Source organism: Gracilinanus agilis, chromosome 4 (genome assembly GCF_016433145.1).
Source record: "Gracilinanus agilis isolate LMUSP501 chromosome 4, AgileGrace, whole genome shotgun sequence".
Taxonomy (NCBI): Eukaryota; Metazoa; Chordata; class Mammalia; order Didelphimorphia; family Didelphidae; genus Gracilinanus; species Gracilinanus agilis.
In genome coordinates, this window is record NC_058133.1 from 433,914,814 (window position 1) to 433,936,550 (window position 21,737).

General features: G+C 33.7%; 1 protein-coding gene across 6 annotated transcripts in view; it reads left to right on the forward strand.

The window, feature by feature from the left end:
- The window catches only part of AFDN (afadin, adherens junction formation factor), a 189,074-nt gene that overhangs the window by 81,948 nt on the left and 85,389 nt on the right, over positions 1 to 21,737 (forward strand). For 4 of the 6 annotated variants that reach the window (XM_044671892.1, XM_044671893.1, XM_044671895.1 and 1 more), the window contains exons 3-9: positions 2,409 to 2,521; positions 6,280 to 6,443; positions 7,246 to 7,406; positions 10,780 to 10,937; positions 15,864 to 15,975; positions 17,063 to 17,230; positions 20,220 to 20,264. In XM_044671892.1, coding sequence (XP_044527827.1) covers positions 2,409 to 2,521; positions 6,280 to 6,443; positions 7,246 to 7,406; positions 10,780 to 10,937; positions 15,864 to 15,975; positions 17,063 to 17,230; positions 20,220 to 20,264 — 921 coding nt within the window. Of the gene's footprint in view, positions 1 to 2,405; positions 2,522 to 6,279; positions 6,444 to 7,245; positions 7,407 to 10,779; positions 10,938 to 15,863; positions 15,976 to 17,062; positions 17,231 to 20,219; positions 20,265 to 21,737 lie in introns of all 6 variants that reach the window. The other 2 variants (XM_044671896.1, XM_044671897.1) reach the window with 2 other exon arrangements.

The following is a 21,737-nucleotide window of genomic DNA, read 5'->3' on the forward strand; positions in this document are numbered from 1 at the left end:
CCATAAATCTGACAGTAATTCCATGTTCATCTAATTTACTTATATCATCACTCTTTATGTTGAAGCCATTTACCCATTTTGAACTTATCTTGGTATAGGGTGTGAGATGTTGATCTAAAATCTAATTTCTGCCATACTATTTTTAGTTTTCCCAGCAGTTTTTTGTTAAATAGTGAATTCTTACTTATTCCCAAAGCTGGGATCTTTCTTTGGGTTTGTCAAACACCAGTTAATCCCTTTTGATAGCAGCAAAAGTCCACAAGATTATGTTCTTTCTCCTTCCTCCTGGGGTTTTTAATCAGTTTCCTAAAAATGTATTTTCCATAACTGAATATAATAATTTAGATCAATGATTCCCAAAGTGGGCGCTACCACCCCCTTTGCTGCAGTGCTGCAATGATCCAGGGGAGTGGTAATGGCCACAGGTGAATTTATCTTTCCTATTAATTATTATTAAAATTTAAAAAAATAATTTCCAGGGGCTAAGTAATATTTCTTCTGGAAAGGGGGTGGTAGGCCAAAAAAGTTTGGGAACCACTGATTTAGATGGATCTAAGATTTAATTAACTTCCCTTTGGCTGCTTTTCAGCCTGATTATATTGAGTACTGATTATATTGAGTTTATAGTCCACTAGCCTGCATGTCATGCTTCCTGCCTTGGATTTGATTGGGAACTGGACTAAAAATTCTGATTCAAAGAGACAAGGTGTTAGAAAGCCCATTTGGTAATAGCATCAGCAGTAATAATGTTCATAAAGTGCTTTTAAGGCATTTTACATTTATTATAGTTATTTGTCCCTTATAGCATCATCCTCATCTTTGTTTTACAGATGTGGAAATTTAGGTTATATAAGGATTAAGTGACTTGCCCATGGTCATACAGCATACAGTACTTACATACAGTAAGTATGTGAGGCAGGATTCAAAATCAGATCTTGTCTCCTAACTCTTTATCTGCCATGCCTCCTAGTTTTCTCTAATTCGGTATGCCAAGTATGCGTATTTTAATTTTCATTTATTGACCAAAAGATGTCTCTGGTGATTTCAGATCATTTAGCTTATTACTAAGTGGTTGTTGCTAATTTCTTTTAGTTCAATTTGATAAGGGTTTTGTTTCCAGACTTTTGGTTTTGGTCTTTAGGAATTTTCCCTTGTCTCATATTTTTCAGATAAAGGAAATGAAAATACTATCTTATTGAAGTTTTGTTTTCACTTTTTTCTAAAATCACAAATTCTGAAATATTTCAAATAGGATAATATAGTTATTTACTAAATATTTCCCATACTCTCAACAAAGTTCTTGAATCTATCATGGCAAATATACGTGGGGTACACATACCCTAGGTTGGGAACCCCTGTTCTAGTGGTTCATATCAAGTCCAAAAAGCTTTCAGTTTGGTCGTGGTTGAAAAGATCACCTTGATGCTACCTGTTGCTGAATGTTTTGGTTAAAGCAGTCCCCAAGAAATTTGGACATCAACAAAATTCTTACAGTATCAAAGTAGTGAGCATAAATTAACACTTTTTTTCATTACCATTGATAGTTAATAACCTAGTTCAGATCTCCCTCATTTCTTACTCAAAAATCATTTTTGGTTGTCTTTTACCCTCCCACATTTGACTACATTATTCCCAGTTATATTTTATATTTGTTCCATGCTTATTGCCTTTGAATAAAAGTTAATGCTTAGTCAATTTCACTGTCAGTACTCTTCTTTTAGATCAGTGCCCTTTCCTTTCCTCACCTCTTCTTGAATTAAGGTTATTTCATGTTGTTTACCTTGAAATCTCCACTTTAGCCTGTCTCTTTATCACTTCTCTCTAGACTGGCTCAAAGGTTTTTCTCTTTGGAAAGCTTTTTACTCCATGATAAAGCATCATTTGCTTCTTTATATTGCATTTATACTATAATTCAGTTGTGTATTTGCTTTCATTTTCTAGTTTGTCTGATCTCCCCAACTAATGTCTTTTCCCTTTCTATATAACCTATTCTTGAGTATAGATTAATTTAAATTATTAAATATTTTAGTCATTTTGTAAGCACTGAAGTAATGTTTTTATACTTTTTAGGATCAATATATAGGTATCATTGTGGGCAGCTGGGTAGCTCAGTGGATTGAGAGCCAGGACTTGAGGTTCAGATCTGACCTCAGACACTTCCTAGCTGTGTGACCCTGGGCAAGTTGTTTAACCTCCATTGCCTAGCCCTTACTGTTCTTCTGCCTTTAAAACCAATAAATAGTATTGATTCCAAGATGGAAGGTAAGGGAATAAATAAATAAACACACACACACACATATACACATACACACATACATACATATAAGTATATAATAGGTGTCATCATTGGCTGTACATGTTAAATAACCATGATCTTTAAAAACATTTTTTTTCATGTTTTGAAGAAGAAAGAAGATTGGATATAGATGAGAAGCCTCTAGTTGTACAGTTAAATTGGAACAAAGATGATCGGGAGGGCAGATTTGTACTCAAGAATGAAAATGATGCCATTCCTCCTAAGGTAGGAGTCTTCAACTTTATGATATAATTATTTTTAATTTTAAGGAACAGAGCCAGATCTTATCCAATTAAAATTCTTTAGCTGTTCATGAAAGTAAAGTCATGAAGCAAAATCATTTTCAACAAAGCAATATTGGATCATTTCTTTTTTTTCAATGTAAGTATATTATTTCATTTCTTCCTCAACTCTCTTAGGCATGCAAAAGCAGTAGTTTAAGTGCCAGATTTGAAGTAGAAGGACCATGGTTCAAATACTAGATTTTTTGAACCACTTTTCCCTCTTTAACAAACCCCAAAGTATGAAGATAATAAACTAATAATGTTGTAGAGGGGAAAGAACACCAGCATTGAGGTTAGCATATCAGGAGTGGAACTCTAGTTGTGTGATTGTGAACAAATCATTTCCTTGCTACTTTCTCTTTGTCTCTAAGATAAAGAGTGAAAATAGATGCTAAAACACTATGGAAACCTCAAATTGATCTATTGGAGAATTGTTATACACACACAGAGATCTACTTTTTCAATTATTTGGACCCATCTCACTTACATTTTTATTTAAATATGATTGTTTTGGTTTTGAAATATTTAATTAATGTATAATAATGAGCTCTGTTCTAATCCGTTATTTGATTTCTTATATTTGTATTCCCAGTGCCTAGCACTGTGTCTGAGGTGGAGTAGGTTCTTAATAAAAATTTTTTTGCCTGATTGTTGTCACCTTAATTTTGGCTGTTTTCTACACTAGTACAAAGCAAGACTAATATGAATGCTTCATTTCATTTGTAGATTTTATTTTCAGATATTCTGCTAAATAGTGAAACTTCATAGAATGGTATACCTGCTATTACCTCTATTGAGATGTGATCATCAGATAGAATTAGTTGATTATCTTAGAATTTGATGTCCATTTAAAAAATATTCAGATTATTGTTTTCCTTTGGTGTATTCACTATAAAACCTGAATTTCCCATTTTTACATCAAACTAAATCTGATTTTTGACAGTTTGGCCAGTAGCTGTTAGATATCAAAACCAGCATGGTTTCACTTAAAATTAGTCTTTGGAATTTTGAATGGTATAATTATTTATAGTGTACCAACAATCAGTGTACTTTTAAGCTTTTAAGAACCCATTAAATTTCAAAACTTCATTATGACTTTTGAGACATTCTGTGTAGGTGATTTTTCATGAAAGTTTTTGATTGTCATGCCATTCTTTTGGATAAAATGGAGAAATAACGTTCTGGGCATGGTTCTATTAGATGGTTTCCTAACTGAATTTCCAAATACAAAATATTTGTTGAGTTATTAAGTAAACCTAAGTACCCTTAGTTCTATTTATTCTTCCTGTTTAGGCAGTATAACTTCATAGAGTCTCAGGGTTGAAAGGGACTTCAAAAGCTGTCTAGTTCAACCTGCATTGTTGAATGTATTTTATCTAATGACTTGGATTGAAAACATTTTTATCAAAATTGTGGATGCCAATTTGGGAGTTATTCTTAAATAGAAACAGAATTACAAAACTATTTAGCATGATAACTATTCACTAGTTAGGTGGAATTGAACAGAAATTAGCATAGACTTTTATTTTTGATTGAATTTACTTATGAGTACTGGATTACTTGAATCTTAAAAATTAAAGCCTTGCAACAATATTGCTCCAATCTACATTTCCAGCCTTATTTTATACTGTTGTTCTTCATGTTCTCTTTATTCTTTCATTTCATTTCTTATTTTTTTTAATAATTATTTTTTTTAAAACCCTTACCTTCCATCTTAGAATCAATACTATGTATTGGTTTCCAGGCAGAAGAGAGGCAAGGGCTAGGCAGTGGGGGTTCAGTGTCTTGTCCAGGGTCACACAGTTAAGACATGTCTGAGGGCAGATTTGAACCTAAAATTTTCCATCTCAAGTGGTTTTCAGTCCATTGAATTACTCTACCTGCCCCTATTCTCTTCATTTAAAACTATTAGCCCTTATGCACTCTTGGCCTTTCTGCTCACCTCCACCCATTCTCATGTGTTGTCACCTATCCATGATGACTCCCAAACTCCCAATCTTACACCTACCCCCCTAAGACTTAGTATAGGTACCAGTCCTTCCATGAGGGATTTCCTTGGCCTCCTGATTTCGAGGAGATCCCTTCTTCCCATATTTTTGTTTCTGTCTTCTGTGTGTTTTTCTCATGCCTTCAGGGATGGTAAACTCTGTTAGTGACAGGAGCTGTCATTTTTTCATATTTACATCCTTAATGTACTTTTGAAAACACCTGAGGAATGTTTGTTGAAAATAACCTGGCTTGATTTACATGAAATGCCACGTGAGAAAGATTACATTTTATTTGATCTCAAGTTCAATATGAGCCAACCATATAACAAAAACAGTAAATGGATGCATTGGACCTTGCCTAGAGCAAATCATCACTACAAGGATGGTGATATACTAAAAGGTATCTTAAAGAAAATAGTTAAAGACACATGAAGTATTCAGCCTGCTGAACAAGAATATTTGGGGAGATAGGATAGCCTTCTTAAAGTAATTGAGAAAGTGCGTATGTCTAAAAGAGATTAGATTTAGGATGTGTCTCCAGAGAAGAGACTGATAATAATTGTTGATGTTTTTATTTTGCTTTATGTTAATGTTGACTATTTTTTCTCCATTCTCTCATTTAGTTCTCCTAATAACATCCTTTTGTTGTAGCAAGGCAGGTATTTTTAATTCATATTCCATAGGTTAGGAATTTTGAGGCTCAGAGAAATGGTGACTTGTCCATAGCTCCAGGGCAGGTGGCACCTTCATGTTGAAGAAATATTTTACCTAACACAAATGAGGGAAGCAAGGCATCACAGATAGCACTTCCCTAATTTTACAGATGGAAAAAAAAAAGAAAAAGCTATGTTGACTGAGGTTAGTGACCTGTTCAAGTAAGAAACTATTTTTTTTATGGGGACAGGAGAACTGATATTTTTGCCCAAGTTTTCCTATGAGAAGTATTTTTTCTTCTGTGTTTAAAACTATGCAAAAACTGCTTCTGGGTCTTGAGCTCAAGCCCAACCATGGTTTCCACTATACCATGCTACTTCTTCCTTAAAGATAACCAAAAGGCAGCACTTATATTCAGGTCAGTTTTGTAAATTATTGGGAGATGAGATGAGGTTTTTTTTTTGTTTTTGTTTTTTTTTTTTGATATTGAGATATAAAGAAGATCTTTCTCACAACAAACAAAACTCAGCAGTTAGAGCTATTAAAAATAGCTGCCTTGGGTAATATCTTCCTATCTATGAAGATGATCAAGAAGGTTCAAAGGTCATTTGTTGGGATCTTTTTTTGTTAGGGGATTTTTACATTCCCTGCCTTTTAAATTGAAATAATTTTTTTTAGACCCTTATCTTCTGTCTTGGAGTCAATACTGGTGTATTGGTGCCAAGGCAGAAGAGTGGTAAGGGCTAGGAAATGGGGGTTAAGTGACTTGCCCATGGTCACACAGCTGGGAAGTGTCTGAGACCAGATTTGAACCTAGGACCTCCTGTTTCTAGGCCTGGCTCTCAATCCATTGAGCTACCCAGCTGCCTCCAATAATTATTTTTCTACTTAGATATGACCCAAAATGTTTTAGATGTTTCCATTTTTTAAAATCACTTCATACTTTACCCCTTGATTGACTTTCTCATGTGGACATATTCCAAATTATAACTTTCCCAATTTAAGTTTTCAGAATTTATGATAGTCAGAATTTTTACAACCATTTTTTTTCTCCCAGAAGGCTCAGAGTAATGGGCCTGAGAAACAAGAAAAAGAAGGCGTGATCCAGAACTTTAAAAGAACTCTTTCAAAAAAAGAAAAAAAGGAAAAAAAGAAACGGGAAAAAGAAGCATTGCGACAGGCATCTGATAAAGAAGATAGGCCTTTGCATGGAGATGATATGTAAGTTCATTGCTGAGACAACCTAAATCCTTTGCTTTTGCAAACAAACAGATTTTTTCCCAAGTAATCTGTAATAAAGACCAAACACATGATTAATAGGCAATAGCTACTTATGAAATATTTATTGATTCAGATACATTGGAAATGAAATTTGTATTAATAGATTGCAAAGTGGAAAACACTGACTATAGCAGCAAAAGTTTCTAATGTCAGGAATATTCCATTCACATATCCCTGTATCTCTGTACTATTTCATTTTTATTTCATCTATATGAAACGAGGGAGTATTTGCTAAATTTCTGCCTTCAATAATAGACATTCCTTGTATGTACTTTTACTCATCCAAACAAACTAGCTCAACTAGGGGAATATTAAAGAAGAAATAAGAAGATTGGTTGCTGTTGAACCATAGTCAGAAGATGACTTTAGAAACCTAACCTGTCTTTTATACTTGTTTAAAGAGATTACTAAATCTCTTATCTACATGCTTGTCTGTTTTGAGTTAGTCTTTTTCAGTAATTATAAGTGAAAACACAGTAGATAATTAACAAACTGTCCTTTAAGTTATATTAATTTTTTAAAGATCATTATCTCCCCTCTTATTGGCATATAAATCTATTATATTCCTAGGTGTTAATTAGAATATATATATTCATATACATACATGTATGTATATATATCAAATAATATAATATCAAGAAAAATCTTTGTATGGTCTAGGGACATATTTTATCTAGTATTTTGCTCTGGAAACCCAAACAATTCAAATGGTCAGTGATAATGTGTTCCTTTTTTGTACAAGTGAGAATTCTCGCCTGGCAGCTGAAGTGTATAAGGATATGCCTGAAACCAGTTTCACACGCACAATATCAAATCCTGAAGTAGTGATGAAACGGCGGAGACAGCAGAAACTAGAAAAGAGAATGCAAGAATTCCGAAGCTCAGATGGACGGCCTGATTCGGGTAATGACTTAACTTAAGATTCTCCCTTAGGGGTTGCACGATAGCTTGCAATATCAGTATTTGTTCATTTTAGTTATAGGAATATTTATAGGTTAATTATTATTTAAACATATCAGGATTATAATTTCCATGTTGGGCTTCAGGCACCTCAGGGGTCAAATTTCCCTGGAACTGAATTTAACTGGCAAATCACTCACTCAGCTCTCTGTGTTCAGAGAATAAGTTTTTGCCCTTCCTCAAAGCAGAGTTGTGAAAGGCAACTGCTACATGCAAAAAAGTTGAATAAACACAAACAGTTTCTAAGTGTTGAAGCATTTGATTTAGAGAGAGCATCAGAGCAGCTAGGTCAACAAGGTATATACTAGGGAATAGTTCTGCTCAGTACAGAAATTATTCTAAACTCTGGAGGGAAGGAAACATTGGTTTTCTTCTGGTTCATGGAGGAGTGTTGGAATGCTGAGACTGTGGTGGGACCTCTGACTGCTTCCCTTTGAATTATCATGTGGGTAAGTTAGGCTGACTCTCTTTCTCCTCCCTTGGCGATTCTGGAGGCTCTATCCTCAGGGAGACCTCTCTCTTGCCTCTCTAATTGTAAAAGGGCCTTGTGACTAGAAGCCTTGTTTAATTAACCTCTGTGCCCCTCTGCTGGGCCTCTAAATCCTTACCTGGTCTGGGCCAGAGTTTCTCTCTCAATTTCCCTACCTTCAACCTTCCTAATTGTAAATAAATCAACATAAAAGTCAATTTTGACTTGAGATTATTCTTAATTGAGGATTGATAATAATAGTTCAGTCCTCTGGCAACCAACTTTTAATATATTGAACCCATAAAACCCTTATTTCCCCCTTACATTTTCCCCACAAGAGAAATTGACTGCTTGTGTATTTCAGGAGATACATAATAAGAGAATCAGGAAAACAGGGACATTGAATTTAAGAACTTACCTCAATATGTGACATGATGAAACTGATATTACAGCATAGTATTTTTTTTTTTTTGATGGTTTTTTTTTTTTTTCTTGATGGTTTTTTTTTTGATGGATCAGGGAACTAAAATTTAAAAAAATGTAGGCAGATTATGATGTGAACCCCTGGCCATCAAAGCTTCTATCTGGACCCTGGCAGGTCCTACCAAGCGAGGAAGGCCTTTGAATTTGGTTAATGGACTCAGTAATTTTAAATGCCGATATTGCTAAATTCCGTGGATCATCCCTAGCTGACCAAGAGTTGATAAAATTTTGGGTTTTAATTCAAAGTCCTATCTCCTAGATAGTGTGTTTGTGTGTAGGGGATGGGGTAGGGGTGGTGTGGTGTAGAGGAGATTAACTGTGGAGGTTAAGGTAGAGGGATAAAATGGAGTGATGATATATATAGATAGAAAGAAAATTTTGTTGGTAAAACCTTAGATCTCAGGGGCAACTAGGTGGCTCCTTGGGTGGGGAGCCAGGACTGGAGACAGGAGTTTGTTTCATGTGACCTTCCTGGCTTTGTGACCCTGGGAAAGCCACTTAACCCCAACTATTTAGCTCTTACCCACTCTTCTGCCTTGGAACTGATATTTATTGATTTTAAGATGGCTGGTAAGGGTTCAAGAGAAAACAAAACAAACCTTGGATCTTTTGAAGCTACGGAACTAAATTGATGATAAAAGACTTTGTTTGCTGAGAAAATCTTTTGGTTAATTATTGAAGCCGTATCTAACTTCTCCCCCTACCCCTTTCCTCCTGCTCCCCATAAAATGCATACACATTCCTCTCCAGTTCTCTCACTTCATTTCCATAACACTTAAGAATCCAATTAATGGGATTTTACTGGGATATTACTAATGCCAGCCCACTTAATCTGTAAAACATCTAAAGAGCACCACCTAGTGGCAAAATTGTTTAGAGGTGCCAACATTTGTCATAAAGCTGCCAGTAAGTAGTTCTTAGATCGTCTAGTAAAATTCTCCCATTTTATAGAAGAGGAAACTGAAAGCAAGTGATTTTTTTCCAGAGTCATACTCCTAATCTAGAATACTCTTAATTTTTTCAACAATCTTAGTTCTGTAGGCCTTGATATCACAAGAACAAAAGCTGGAAAAATGTTAATTCACGTGACAAACAGTATTAAAAATCTATAGGTATTCTGTGTTGTTTATTTAGTTTAACTATATTATAATGATTGCCTTAGAACAGTGGTTCCCAAACTTTTTTTGGCCTACAGCCCCCTTTCCAGAAAAAATATTACTTAGCCCCCTGGAAATTAATTTTTTTAAAATTTTAATAGCAATTAGTAGGAAAGATAAATGCACCTGTGGCCATCACTGCTCCCCTGGATCGCTGCAGCACCCACCAGGGGGTGGTGGCACCTATTTTGGGAATCACTGCCTTAGAAGATATGTATCTAGCTCTTGGATTCTTTCTCTGTTGATTTGTTTTGCTCAGTTTGGGTGGTTGGTTTTTTAGGGTTGTGATAAGAGGAGTAAAGGATAAAAGTTCATGTGATATTAAGATGGAAATACCGCCCCCCCCCCAATATCTCAACAATACTTCTGTCCAGTTGCCTCCATACTTGATATGATAACTTGAAATCAGCTTTAAAACCAGAAATATATTGGCTTAGAATCAGCCATCAAATTTGTACAGTGTTATATAATGCACAGTTAACATAGCTTCACTACATGTAAAATATAGAGGGCCATATTTATTATATTTCCTGTCCCTACAAGTGCTAGGGGACATAACATTTTTGTACTAATGCATAATTAGATAAAATTGGGAATTTGAATAGATGATAAGTAAATATGTTAATAAGTAGAATTGTTGACTAAAACAAATATACACAAACAAAAGCAGAGCTAATGCCAATTGAAGCTCTAGTTTGAGTTGATTTTGATTTCTCCTGATATGAAATGTGTATTTTATAAAATTGAAAATAATTCTATAGTTCCAGTAGACTTATCACAGCATTTCAAAACAAAACAAAGGAAACATTAAAGCAACTCTTTTTAAAAAGTCTACCGCAATAGTGATTCATGGTAAGGAAAAACAAAGTTGTTGGGAAACATTCAACATTCTTCCCAATTGTGTAAAACATTTATAGATAATAAGAAAATAATTATTTTCATTGTATAAGTTATTAGTGTTATATTTGGAATAAAATTGCCCAGAAAATAGAGTATTTCAAAAACTTAGCCCTATCTGTTCTGTGGTACCATTAGTAACATGCTTTTATAAAAGTCATTATGATATATCTTATTGCAAAGGCTCACTGAAATTTTTCAAAACATGAAATGTATTGGTATTATGAAGATTTGAGAACTTTTGAGTGAATGGTTTAAGGGTTTTTGTTTCGTATTCCGAATGAAAAAATACTTTTTTTTTTAAAAACAGGTGGAACTCTGAGGATTTATGCAGATAGTTTAAAACCAAACATCCCTTACAAGACAATCCTGCTGTCGACCACGGATACTGCAGATTTTGCTGTGGTTGAAGCTTTAGAGAAATATGGTCTGGAAAAAGAAAATCCCAAAGATTACTGTGTTGCCCGAGTAAGTACTCATGTTGCATCATCATCACGATTTTTAAAAAAAGGGTAGTACTTTGTATTTAAACTGCAAGAATTTTTAAAGTTGCTTCAAATGACATTTATTTAAATGACTTTTGCAAAACCAAGCTTAATTAATTAACTAATTAATTAATTAAGGCTATTTTCACCATGGTTATATGATTCATGTTCTTTCCCTCCCCTCTTCCCACCCCCTCCCATAGCCAACAAGCTATTCACTGGGTTTCTCATGTGTCATTGATCAGGACCTATTTCCCATATTATTAATATTTGCAATAGAGTAATCATTTAGAGTCTACATCCCCAGTCATGTCCCCATTGAACCATATGATCAAGCAAATGTTTTTCTTCTGTGTTTCTGTTTCTACAGTTCTTTCTCTGGATGTGGATAGAGTTCCTTCTCATAAGTCCCTCAGAATTGTCCTAGATAAATAGCGACATTTATTTCTGGATAATTGGAATGTGATAGACTAAAAATGCTTATCCATATTTTCAAAAGGATTGCTTTCCCTTGTGACTTATAGGCATTAAAATACCTAGTTTCATTTTGCTTGTGAAAATGGATTAGTGGCTTCTAAATATGCCAAATTTGTTGATACATCCTTTATCTGAACATCAGACTTATCTTTACTATCTAGGAGTATGTCTGTAATCCTGTTAATTGAAGGATCTCACCAGAAACTTGTACTACAAAATCAGTACTATATTGCTGAATGATGATATGCAACTTTTCCAGGTTGCATATATCATCAAACTGCCTATAAAATTTTTTTAATAATATCAATCACAGTTATAGTTGCTCTCACAATTAAGTATGCAAAGCATTTTCCAAACATTGTGTTTTTGATTCCAGTGTTATCTTGGGATTTGAAGACAAAAGGAGTTGATAGAAAAAGAAAATGAGTAAAATAATAAAGAATATACTTTTCTAGATTTTGAAAAATGTGTCTTGTCAGTAGAAAGTGAAGTAACTTTTTGAAAGACTTAAATAAATGATTGACCTTTAGTTTAGCCATGATTGACCTTAACCACTTAATTGACTTAATTTTTCTACCAAGGAACTTCTTTACAATGTTACATAATTATAATAAAAGCTTTACACCAGTCCCTGAAGTTGAATTATAAGCCCAACATCCCTTAAATCAATGTTTAACCTTTGCTGCTGATGGTTGTTTTATGGTTGTGTTTTAGTTTTTATTTTGTACAGTGATATTTTAGTTACATCCATTCTTTTGAAGGTAACAATTCAGCAAAGTCTCATTAAGTATCTATTTAATGTGTAGAGTACTTTACTAATGTTTATAAAAATAACCAACCAACCAAGATGCTCATTATTTCCACTAAGATCCCTTAATCACCTTCAGTGGCTATGTTTGAGGTTTATTCTGCATATACATAGTTAACCACTTCAAAGATATTTAAAAATGGCATTTAAATGGGTTTGTTTTATTTTGGAATGGTTCTTTAATTATACTAAATTACCTAATATATACAGCTTAAATTGGAAGGAATGGGATTTTTAAAATTCCCATTTAAACTTTAATTTGATTATCTGTTAAGGTTTATTTACTCTACCTCTCTTTCCTATGGGTCTAAATCCAAGCATATAGAACTATGACCTTTTTTTTGATGGAGAAGTGATTAAACTTGGAGCTTTTGGGGCAGAAACTGTAGGTGTAGTGGTTGGAGAAATGTGGCATTCAGATGTTGTAGATAACTTGTAAAATGTCTTCACAAAATGGTAATCTTTTAAAGAGGTAGCCCTGGGAACACTTCATGACAGAGAAGAAAGGAATGTGGGCTGGGGGTCTTGAATCTGTGAAGGATAGCCGTATACTAAGGTACAACGGTCAGGAAACCCTAAGGTCAGGAAACTAGCTAAAAAGCAATACCTAACCTAAGTACATTGTCCTTGACACTAGGAATAAAGATGAAGATTATTTTGTAACTTTATTGTTAGCTCTATATAACAAATAATATATACTTTAAAACAAGCAAAATCTATTATAATTTTTTAAAAAATATGTGAAGTATACAACACTTGCTGCAGACACTCTGCACCACTGCAAAAGTGTGAATGGATGTGTCTTCTCTTATTTGGAGCCATGTTGGTTTTTGTAGTTTTGCAATATTCAATTTTGATTTGTGGCTCTTTTTTGTCTGTTTTCCTTGTTGTAATCTTTGTGTCTGTTGTTAGCTCTGCTTATTTCACTCTGCATCAATTTTTGTTCCAGCATTTTCAGAATTTCTTAAAACACAGTAAAATTTTATTACATTCTTATACTATAATTTATTTATCCATTTCCTATTTGATTGTTAATTATGTTGTTTCCAATTCTTAGCTTTAACAAAATTGTTGCTTTAACTGTTTTTGTTTATTTGGGGACTTATATTTGTCATTGATCTTTTTGAGGTATAAGCCTCATTAGTAGAACTTCTGGGTCAAAGGGTAGAGGTATATTAGTCATTTTATTTGCATAATTCCAATTTACTTTTCCCAAACAGCTCTATTAGCATCAGCAATATACTAGTGTGCCTATCTTCCTACAATCTTTCCATGCAGGTCGAATGATCTCAAGTTTGTTGTGATAGATAATTCTTTATTGATACTAATTTTGTACATTCTTTCATGTGATTTTAATAATTTATAATTTTTTTGAAAAATGTTTATATTCTTTGACTATCTATTGGGAATAGCTTTTGGTCCTAGACATAGACACAGAGTCATGTTAATTGTTTATTTTTTTTATTTTGGTAATTTTTATAATTACAAACTTTTTTTTCAGAGAGATTTGCTCCCCCTGTCCCCTCTGTGAAATACTTTGTTGGCAAAAGTCTAATTTTCTGCCAGATTGCTTTATAGTTTGACCAGCAGGTTTTATGAAATAGGGTGTTATGTGAATTATTTCTGCTTCTTATTGTTTAGTGTGTTCCCTTGAAACTTTCAGGTTACTTTGATTTGCATTTATCTTATTATTTGTGATTTGGAGTATTTTTTTGTATGATTAATAGTTGGCAATTTTAAAAAACACATACTTTGTCTTGAAATCTGTGCTCAGTATTGGTTCCAAAGCAGAAGTATGGTAAGAACTAGGCAACTGGGGTTGAGTGACTTGCCCAGGGTCACATAGCTAGGAACTGTCAGAGGCCAGATTTGAATTGAGCTCCTATCTCCAGGCCTGACTACTGCACCACATAGAGACCACTATTTGTAATTCTTGTGAGAACTGTATGTTGATATTGTTGTAGGTAAAAAAAGAAGAGGGGAAAAGGTAGGGAAATAGAAGGGGAAGGAAAAAAAGGAAAAGGATGGGAAATGGAAGGGAGCCCGGTCCCCCAACCCCCAGCCCTGGTAGGGAAATTAAATCAAGCCTTTTAGAGGTAGGATAAGGAGCAGAACAAATCAGGCTAGACTCCAGGGATATTTAGCTGGATCTATTTAGGGTTTAGGAAAAAGCTAGGAGTTAGATCTCTGGGGAAAAAAAGGCTCTCTGTACTTTGGGGGGGAAGAGGCTCTCTGCAGTTTAGGGGGAGAAAAAGGCTCTCCAAAGGTGCCCTCCTGGGAAAAGGTACCAAAACTGCACCTTTTCTCTTTTATACTTTCTCAGACTCCTCCCACAAAGGAAGAGGGATGTGTCTGAGGAAGTTGAGGTAGAGAGTCCTGGGAGATATAGTCTCCCAGGGTTCAGAACATTCCAAAACGCACCATATCCCTTGATCGTTTATTTTTTGTGTGTGTGTTTCCTTATATCAAATTTTTAGAAATTTGATGCAAAAATGTTTTTCCTTTTGACTGTTTTCAATTTCACATAATCGAAATTATCAATTTTATCTGTGGTGATTGCTTGAGAGACCATGGGGATCAGAATAAATGCCTAGTCTACTGTCTTGTTGCTCATGTGATACAGAAAATCTATAGCTATAATAAGTACTTTTCATTAAGAGCATCTTTTGAAGGTATGAGAAGGAAATAAACAAGTTTTGTGACTATTTTGCAGAATACTGTTGCTCCACAGGGACATATTTGTTTGAAAGTTATAGTGAACATTGAATGAAATGAATGAAAAAAAAAAAAACCTTATTGTGTGTAATCAGGCTTACTTAACTACCTAACTTAGGGGTCGGCAGCGTATGGCTCTCGAGCCATATCTGGCTCTTTCTGTAGGAGCCATAAAGTCAATTTTTTTTCAGGCGCTGTTACAGGAGCGGCACTGTGAGCACTGTACAGCTCTCACAAAATTACATTTTACAAAATGTGGCGTTTATGGCTCTCATGGCCAAAAAGGTTACCAACCCCTGACCTAACTCCTTATGTCTTCCTTAGTAAATTACTTAACTCCTCAGACAACCCTTTCATCTAATCCGCAATCTTTGTTTATGATTTCTTCAGATAGCTGCCTCTCATTAAAAAAGACAAACCAAAACTTTTGATGTTTATTATCTCATTCTATCATGCTGCTTCCTCCCTTTCTCAGTCAAACTCTTAGAAAAATTTCCTTACACTTATTTCCTCCAAATCACTCAAAGGGAAATGAAAATTGAAGCAACTTTTGAGATTTCTCTCAAATTTAACACATTGCCAAAGATGCCCTCCAAAACCAACAGTTGATAAGATTTGAGAAGTAGTATTGGTTTGTAGCTAATGACTTTTAAATACACTATTAGGCCTTTAATCAGATTATCACTAAATTGTAATATTGATGGCTATTTGATGGCCATCTGATCCACTTGCTTTTTTGAGGCTGTTAACTGCTTTTCACCTTTTTAAAATAAGTGAGAAACGATATGAGATGCACAGTGTACTCCTCTTTATCAGGAGAAAAGCCATACTTAATATAAGATTCTAATTCTTGTCACTTAAATGTTAGGGAATTTTTCTGGCAGATCTTCACAGTTATTTTTCTTATAGGTTATGCTCCCCCCTGGAGCTCAACATTCAGATGAAAAAGGTGCTAAAGAAGTTATCTTGGATGATGATGAATGCCCTCTACAAATCTTCAGGGAATGGCCAAGTGACAAAGGTAAATAAAGTATTTCTTTTTTCTATTAGCACTTTAGTTTCTATTGTGAATCATTAAAATACTCTATTCTGGGTTGTGAGGTGTTTTTAGAGCATTTTTGGCTAAATCATTCAATTAGCAATAATTTATTACATGCTTATTGTATATCATACTGTGCAAGGTGCTAGGAATATAAATTTCAAAGAATGTCAGTCTTTGAAAAGAGTTTATATTCTTATTAAAAAACAAATCTTTATATAAGTGCATATAGAATACTCATAAACATAATAAAATATATTATATATTATAATAAATACAAAATAGTTAAATACAATATAGGTCCAGAATAAGGGTACTAGCAGTGGGAGGCAACAGCAAAAGTTTAATGTAGAAAATATGGTGCTGGAGTACTGTATCTTGAAGAAAGAGAGAGAGGCATTGTATCAGTTGGAGGTGGGAAAGAAATGAATTCCCAGTTTTACTGAGATAACATAGGCAGAAAGTCTGGAGTTGAAGGATTATGTTGAAGGAGTCAAGAAGGTCATTTTGGTAAGATTGTAAATTATCTCTCATAAGGTTGGCAAGAAAGAGGCAACTTGGTGGTTCAGTGGATACAGAGCCATCCTGGAGATGGGGGGGATCAAATATGACCTCAGACTCATCCTAGCTTTGTGATTTTGGGCAAGTCACTTAACCCCTATTGCCTAGTAGCCCATACCATCTTCTGCCTTGCAACCAATACTTAGTATTAATTTTAAGATAGAAGATAAGTGTGTAAAAAAAATAGTTGATGAGATAGATGGATAGCTAGAGGCCAGGTTGTGCAAGGCTTTAAAATTTAAACAGATGAATTTACATAATAGGTGAATACTTTGAACTTAGAAATAATTTCTGTCTTCTTTTACAATGTATTATAACTAGTAAATATAATTCAAATGTCTAATTTCTCTAATTGGCGGAAATAATAAATGAAGGTAAAGAGATTAATACAGTATGAAGTTCTTGAGAAGTTATGCTAGATAAGACTTGAAAAAGTATTTTGAAGTCAACTTTTCATAGCAGATTGTCAAGGATGACATGAGACTTATTGAATTTAATACTTTTCTAGGAATTTTAGTCTTTCAGTTGAAAAGGAGGCCATCAGATTATATCCCAAAGAAACTGAAGAAGCAAATTGATGGAAAGCCACAAAAAGGGAAGGAAAGAACTGATGGATCTGGCTATGGCTCTTCACTTCCTCCTGAAAAACTGCCCTATTTGGTAGAATTAAGTCCAGGTAAGGGCTCTGGTTTATACAGATGTGTTTAGTGTAAGCTTTTTTTGTGCTTTGGTTTAGTCTTTTGATGGTCAGATTAGCTTTTAATATGTGTTATAGGTCAATCTGAAGTTTTTACAACAAAATGGAGATGCATTCCTATTTTTCTGCATTTGCAGGGATTTTGTTTGTAATACATTAAAATAACATGTACTCTACAGGAAAACAGAAGAGTATTTCCTATAGAGAGTTACAGGGAATTAAGTAATGTCAAATCTTTTTCTACAAATGCCTACTTGAAAAGTTAATAAAAACAACAAATTTTTCTTCAGGCAGAAGAAAAAAGCACACCCAGTCTTAATTTTATTTGTATTAACAATGGCTAAAAATTGTGTAACATGTTGAGTTGAATATAAATTCCAGGGTGAACCAATAAGTACCTGCTGGTGTGTGCAACCATTTACACCTTGGAAATCTGAAAATACTAAAAGTCTGGCCTTTGATTTATTATTTTGTTGATTGTCTAAACTTAAGAAAGTGATGGAGGAAATGTTAATAATGTATATTAAATTTGAAACATTGCCCTACATTCTACCTCTTCCATATCACTCCTATCCCAACCTGTTTGTAAGGCATTTACTATCATGCCATTGGGCTGTTCCTAATTATGGATCACATTTCTAAAATGATATTTTTGACAGAAGGCAGGAAGGGAAAGGCCTTTAGATATTTACAGGAATAATTAATCCTTTTGTAGACTTGATTTTAGACTAGTGGTATTTTGGAAAAGGATGTTCTATACATAGCCCAGTTTGCATTTATGTTCTATATTTTAAAGAAAAGGATGTGTCCAGTATATTGATTAATACTTTTGTGAAATGTAAAGATATTTAAGCCTAAAAAATACCGTTGAGTGTTCTTGTGTTTTTCTATTTGATGATCTGCTGGCTATTTTTATGTTTGTCTAATGTATGTACTTAACACTGAAGTTAACACTGTATCACATGGTTGCCACATGTTTAAGATTCTCACTGCTAATAAACATATGGCATATTGGTATATATCTATAATGTAAAATATACATATGCAATTGTCATACATACATACATAAAACACCCACATACCCTGTGAGTTATTTAACAAAATTTTTAGAAGTTTTATTTTATAAGCATAGTCTTACCTTAAAAAATCTGATTGACTTGTGATTATAAATTTAGCAAGGAAATTATGTTTTATGTGAAAATTAACTCTGTGATGGCAAGTAGTATATATAGCTCATGTTTGCAAAGCAATCTGTATTGGCCTGAGTTGTAATCTAATATGTAGATTCTGTATTTGATTTGGAAATCTTTTGATGCTAGGTTTTTGTATACCATTATATATAGGAGTTTGATATTTTGTTCTCTTACTTTAGACTTACTCCTCCTATAGTTGCCTCAACATAGTTTTCTAGTAACATAGTTTTATTACATTAGAACGAAAAAGCTTCTGCATTATAATTCATTTGATTTCACACTCAAGCACTCTAGTTCTTTTTGTACTAACACCCCCACCTCCCAAACCCCTTCATTTCCCCTAACTTGAGCTTTTTAAATTTTATTTGTTTATTTTATTTTAATTGTTTTAAAATATTTTTAAATTAAATATTTAAAATATTTTTATTTATTTTAAATTTTAAAACATGTTTTCTCCTGAAAAATTTCAGTAGTAATTTTAATGTAGGTATAGTTTTATGTGCATTCTTTGGAACCATGCCTGCACATTTAAAAGTTTTTTTTCTAAAAAAAAAAAAAAAAGTCAGCTCTTAATCATCTGGACTAGTAGAGTAGAATATAGATATGGGTAACTCATATTTCTGTTTGTCTTTTGGAGTTTTACATATATTTTTCAGAAGCAGTCTTACTTCATTAAAAAGAAAACAGCTCACCATATTGAAGCAGTTTATATCCCTACAGCCCAAACCTGCATTAGGAAATGTTAATTTTAGGCATTTTGCATATTGATAGTTAGAAATTTATTGGGTAAGGGATAGTGGAGATTTGGAGTTGACTAATTTTAGGAACTTATGATTGTAAATTTGGAGAACTTAGTTCATTATTTATGACTTCTTTAAATATGATTGAAATTTTGGTGCATCTTAGATTTGCACATTTCATTTTGCTGATAATGCTTCCAGCCTATTAAGTAGTAACACAGATATACAAACAAGTAGAAAGTAACTTTTAATGGTAGCTTAATATAACGTCATACTCTCTGCTACAGTTGGCTTCCTATATTGGTAGAGGTTTATAATGCATAGAATTATGTACATAACTAAAGTTTAGTATAGTCTTCTTACCAAAACATGACAAACCACAGTCTACTAAACATACACAGTTCTTTCTAGTTACTATTTTTAACTAGGTAATTATAACCTGGCTAAACCATTTGATTTGTTGGCAAAAACCATATTGAATAAAACAACTTCTCTTCTAAGAAAGAAATACTGGGTTAGTCTATTAATCCTGCTTGATGTTTCCTTATGTACCTTCTAATTTATTATTTTGTTTCCATTAGGTGTACAACCTACCCAGATATATTTAATAGCCTGTGACTGGCTAGATAGAAAATTTAGATTTTGTTCACTGGTTTTATTGTATGAATTATGAAGGTTGGGGATAAGAAAAAAATTACTCACGGTAAACTAACTTGCTTTTTGTGTATTGCTTGGTGACTGACCTATTGTCTCAGTGTTTACTTTAATAGCTTGCCTGTTGGTTTCTAAAACACTATTAGAAACAGTCTATCCACTGATTTTGAAGCCACTGTTGTTTCAGTCCTTGCAATTTTGAGAACTGATGGGGGCAAAATGCACTTTTTCATCCTATAAAATTGAATTTAAGTGTTGTCTCACTACAGTTTCACCCTTTCCTGTCTTTTCTTTTTCTTCCCCCTTCTGCATGTACTGCATGGTATCTGTCCTGCTGATGCTGCCTTCACCTGGGTCCTGTGCATGTGTTCTTAACCCCAGGCAGAAGGAATCACTTTGCCTACTACAGCTATCACACTTACGAAGGTAATCCAATGTTTAATACTACTTTATTAACTGTATCACTAACAAAACATCTTGCACAATGTTCTGAAGTGGATTTAAGAATGTTCTGTTATCATTTTTAGAAGTTAGTTACTTGCTACATAGTTAGCTTTTAAAATAGTTTTAAATCATAATCTTTTATTTTTTATCTGACTAAAATTTGATAGTCATCTATCTCAGCCAGATCACTTAACCACTGTGGGCCAATTTTCTTATCTATAAAATGGAGGGATGAGACTTAATGGTCTTTAAGGTTCCTTTTAGCTCTGAAGCATGATGGAATCTCATTATTCAAAAAGATTGCTTTGCTTCCCAAGGATGATTAGTTAGCTGAGAAACAGAGTAGTGGTGCAGTGGATTGCAGACAGTTCTTATAGTCCGCAAAATATTTGGATTCAGATCCTGCTTCTAGTGCTTATTACCTTTGTGACCTTGGGCAAGTAACACATTGATTGTTAATTTTCTCATCTGCTAAATGGGGGCTGATAATGCCTGTTTTGCTGATTTTATAGGGTTGTTACTCAAACACAATTATGTAAAGCACATTGCAAACTTTAATGTACTATATAAATGTCCCTTTGTTGTGGAGTTGGGAACAATCTTTGGCTCTCTTTTGTTCCAACTCTTAAGTGCTTGCAGATATGAGCTGTTTATCTTTACAGTTTTAACTGACTCCATTGGTTCATGATGGGATGAAAGGTGCAGAATCTCTCCTCTTTTATTGTGTCCCCTATAGCAAAGTACTATAAGTCTTTCATCACCTTGGCAAAGCTGAAGGATAAAAATTTTCAGAGATGAGTTCTGCATTTACATTTACTTTTATCTAACATAGTAGGAAAAGTTTTTGGGGGGATTAGGTGGGTAAGAGGAATTAAAAGATTTGATTTGCATATGGTTTTTTACATTGCATTTAGTCAGTTTTACATTAATAGATTACAGGAGCTCCCTTTCAGTGTTTTCTGTCTGTAAAACAGTTTTTCTTACCTTGAGAAACTATGCTTATATTCCATGTACTTTAATTATACTAGGATTTTCTAATGTTCTTTAAGGCAACTGTATATCATCTTCATGTCAAAGACAAAATGTTTATTTCCATTTCCATAACTATAATTTTTATTTACTTAGGTTGCTACAAAAAGTTTATCAGTTTTATTACCCTTTTATCTTAAAAAGAAATGTGCAAACTGATGATCCTGATTTGTCATCAGAAATTTGTGTCTTTAGCTTTATTATTATTGGAAGTCAGTTATGTGCCAGTATGCTAGGTGCTAAGAATATGAAGAAATGCAAAAGACAGGCCCTGTTCACAATCTAATTAGGAAGGAAGCATGTAAACACCTATACAAACAAGATAACATGTGGCATATATTAGAGATTATTAATAAAGGGATGAAGTTTGAAGAACTGTTTCCAAGCATTATTTATTTATTGTCCCCTTGGTATTATTATATCTAA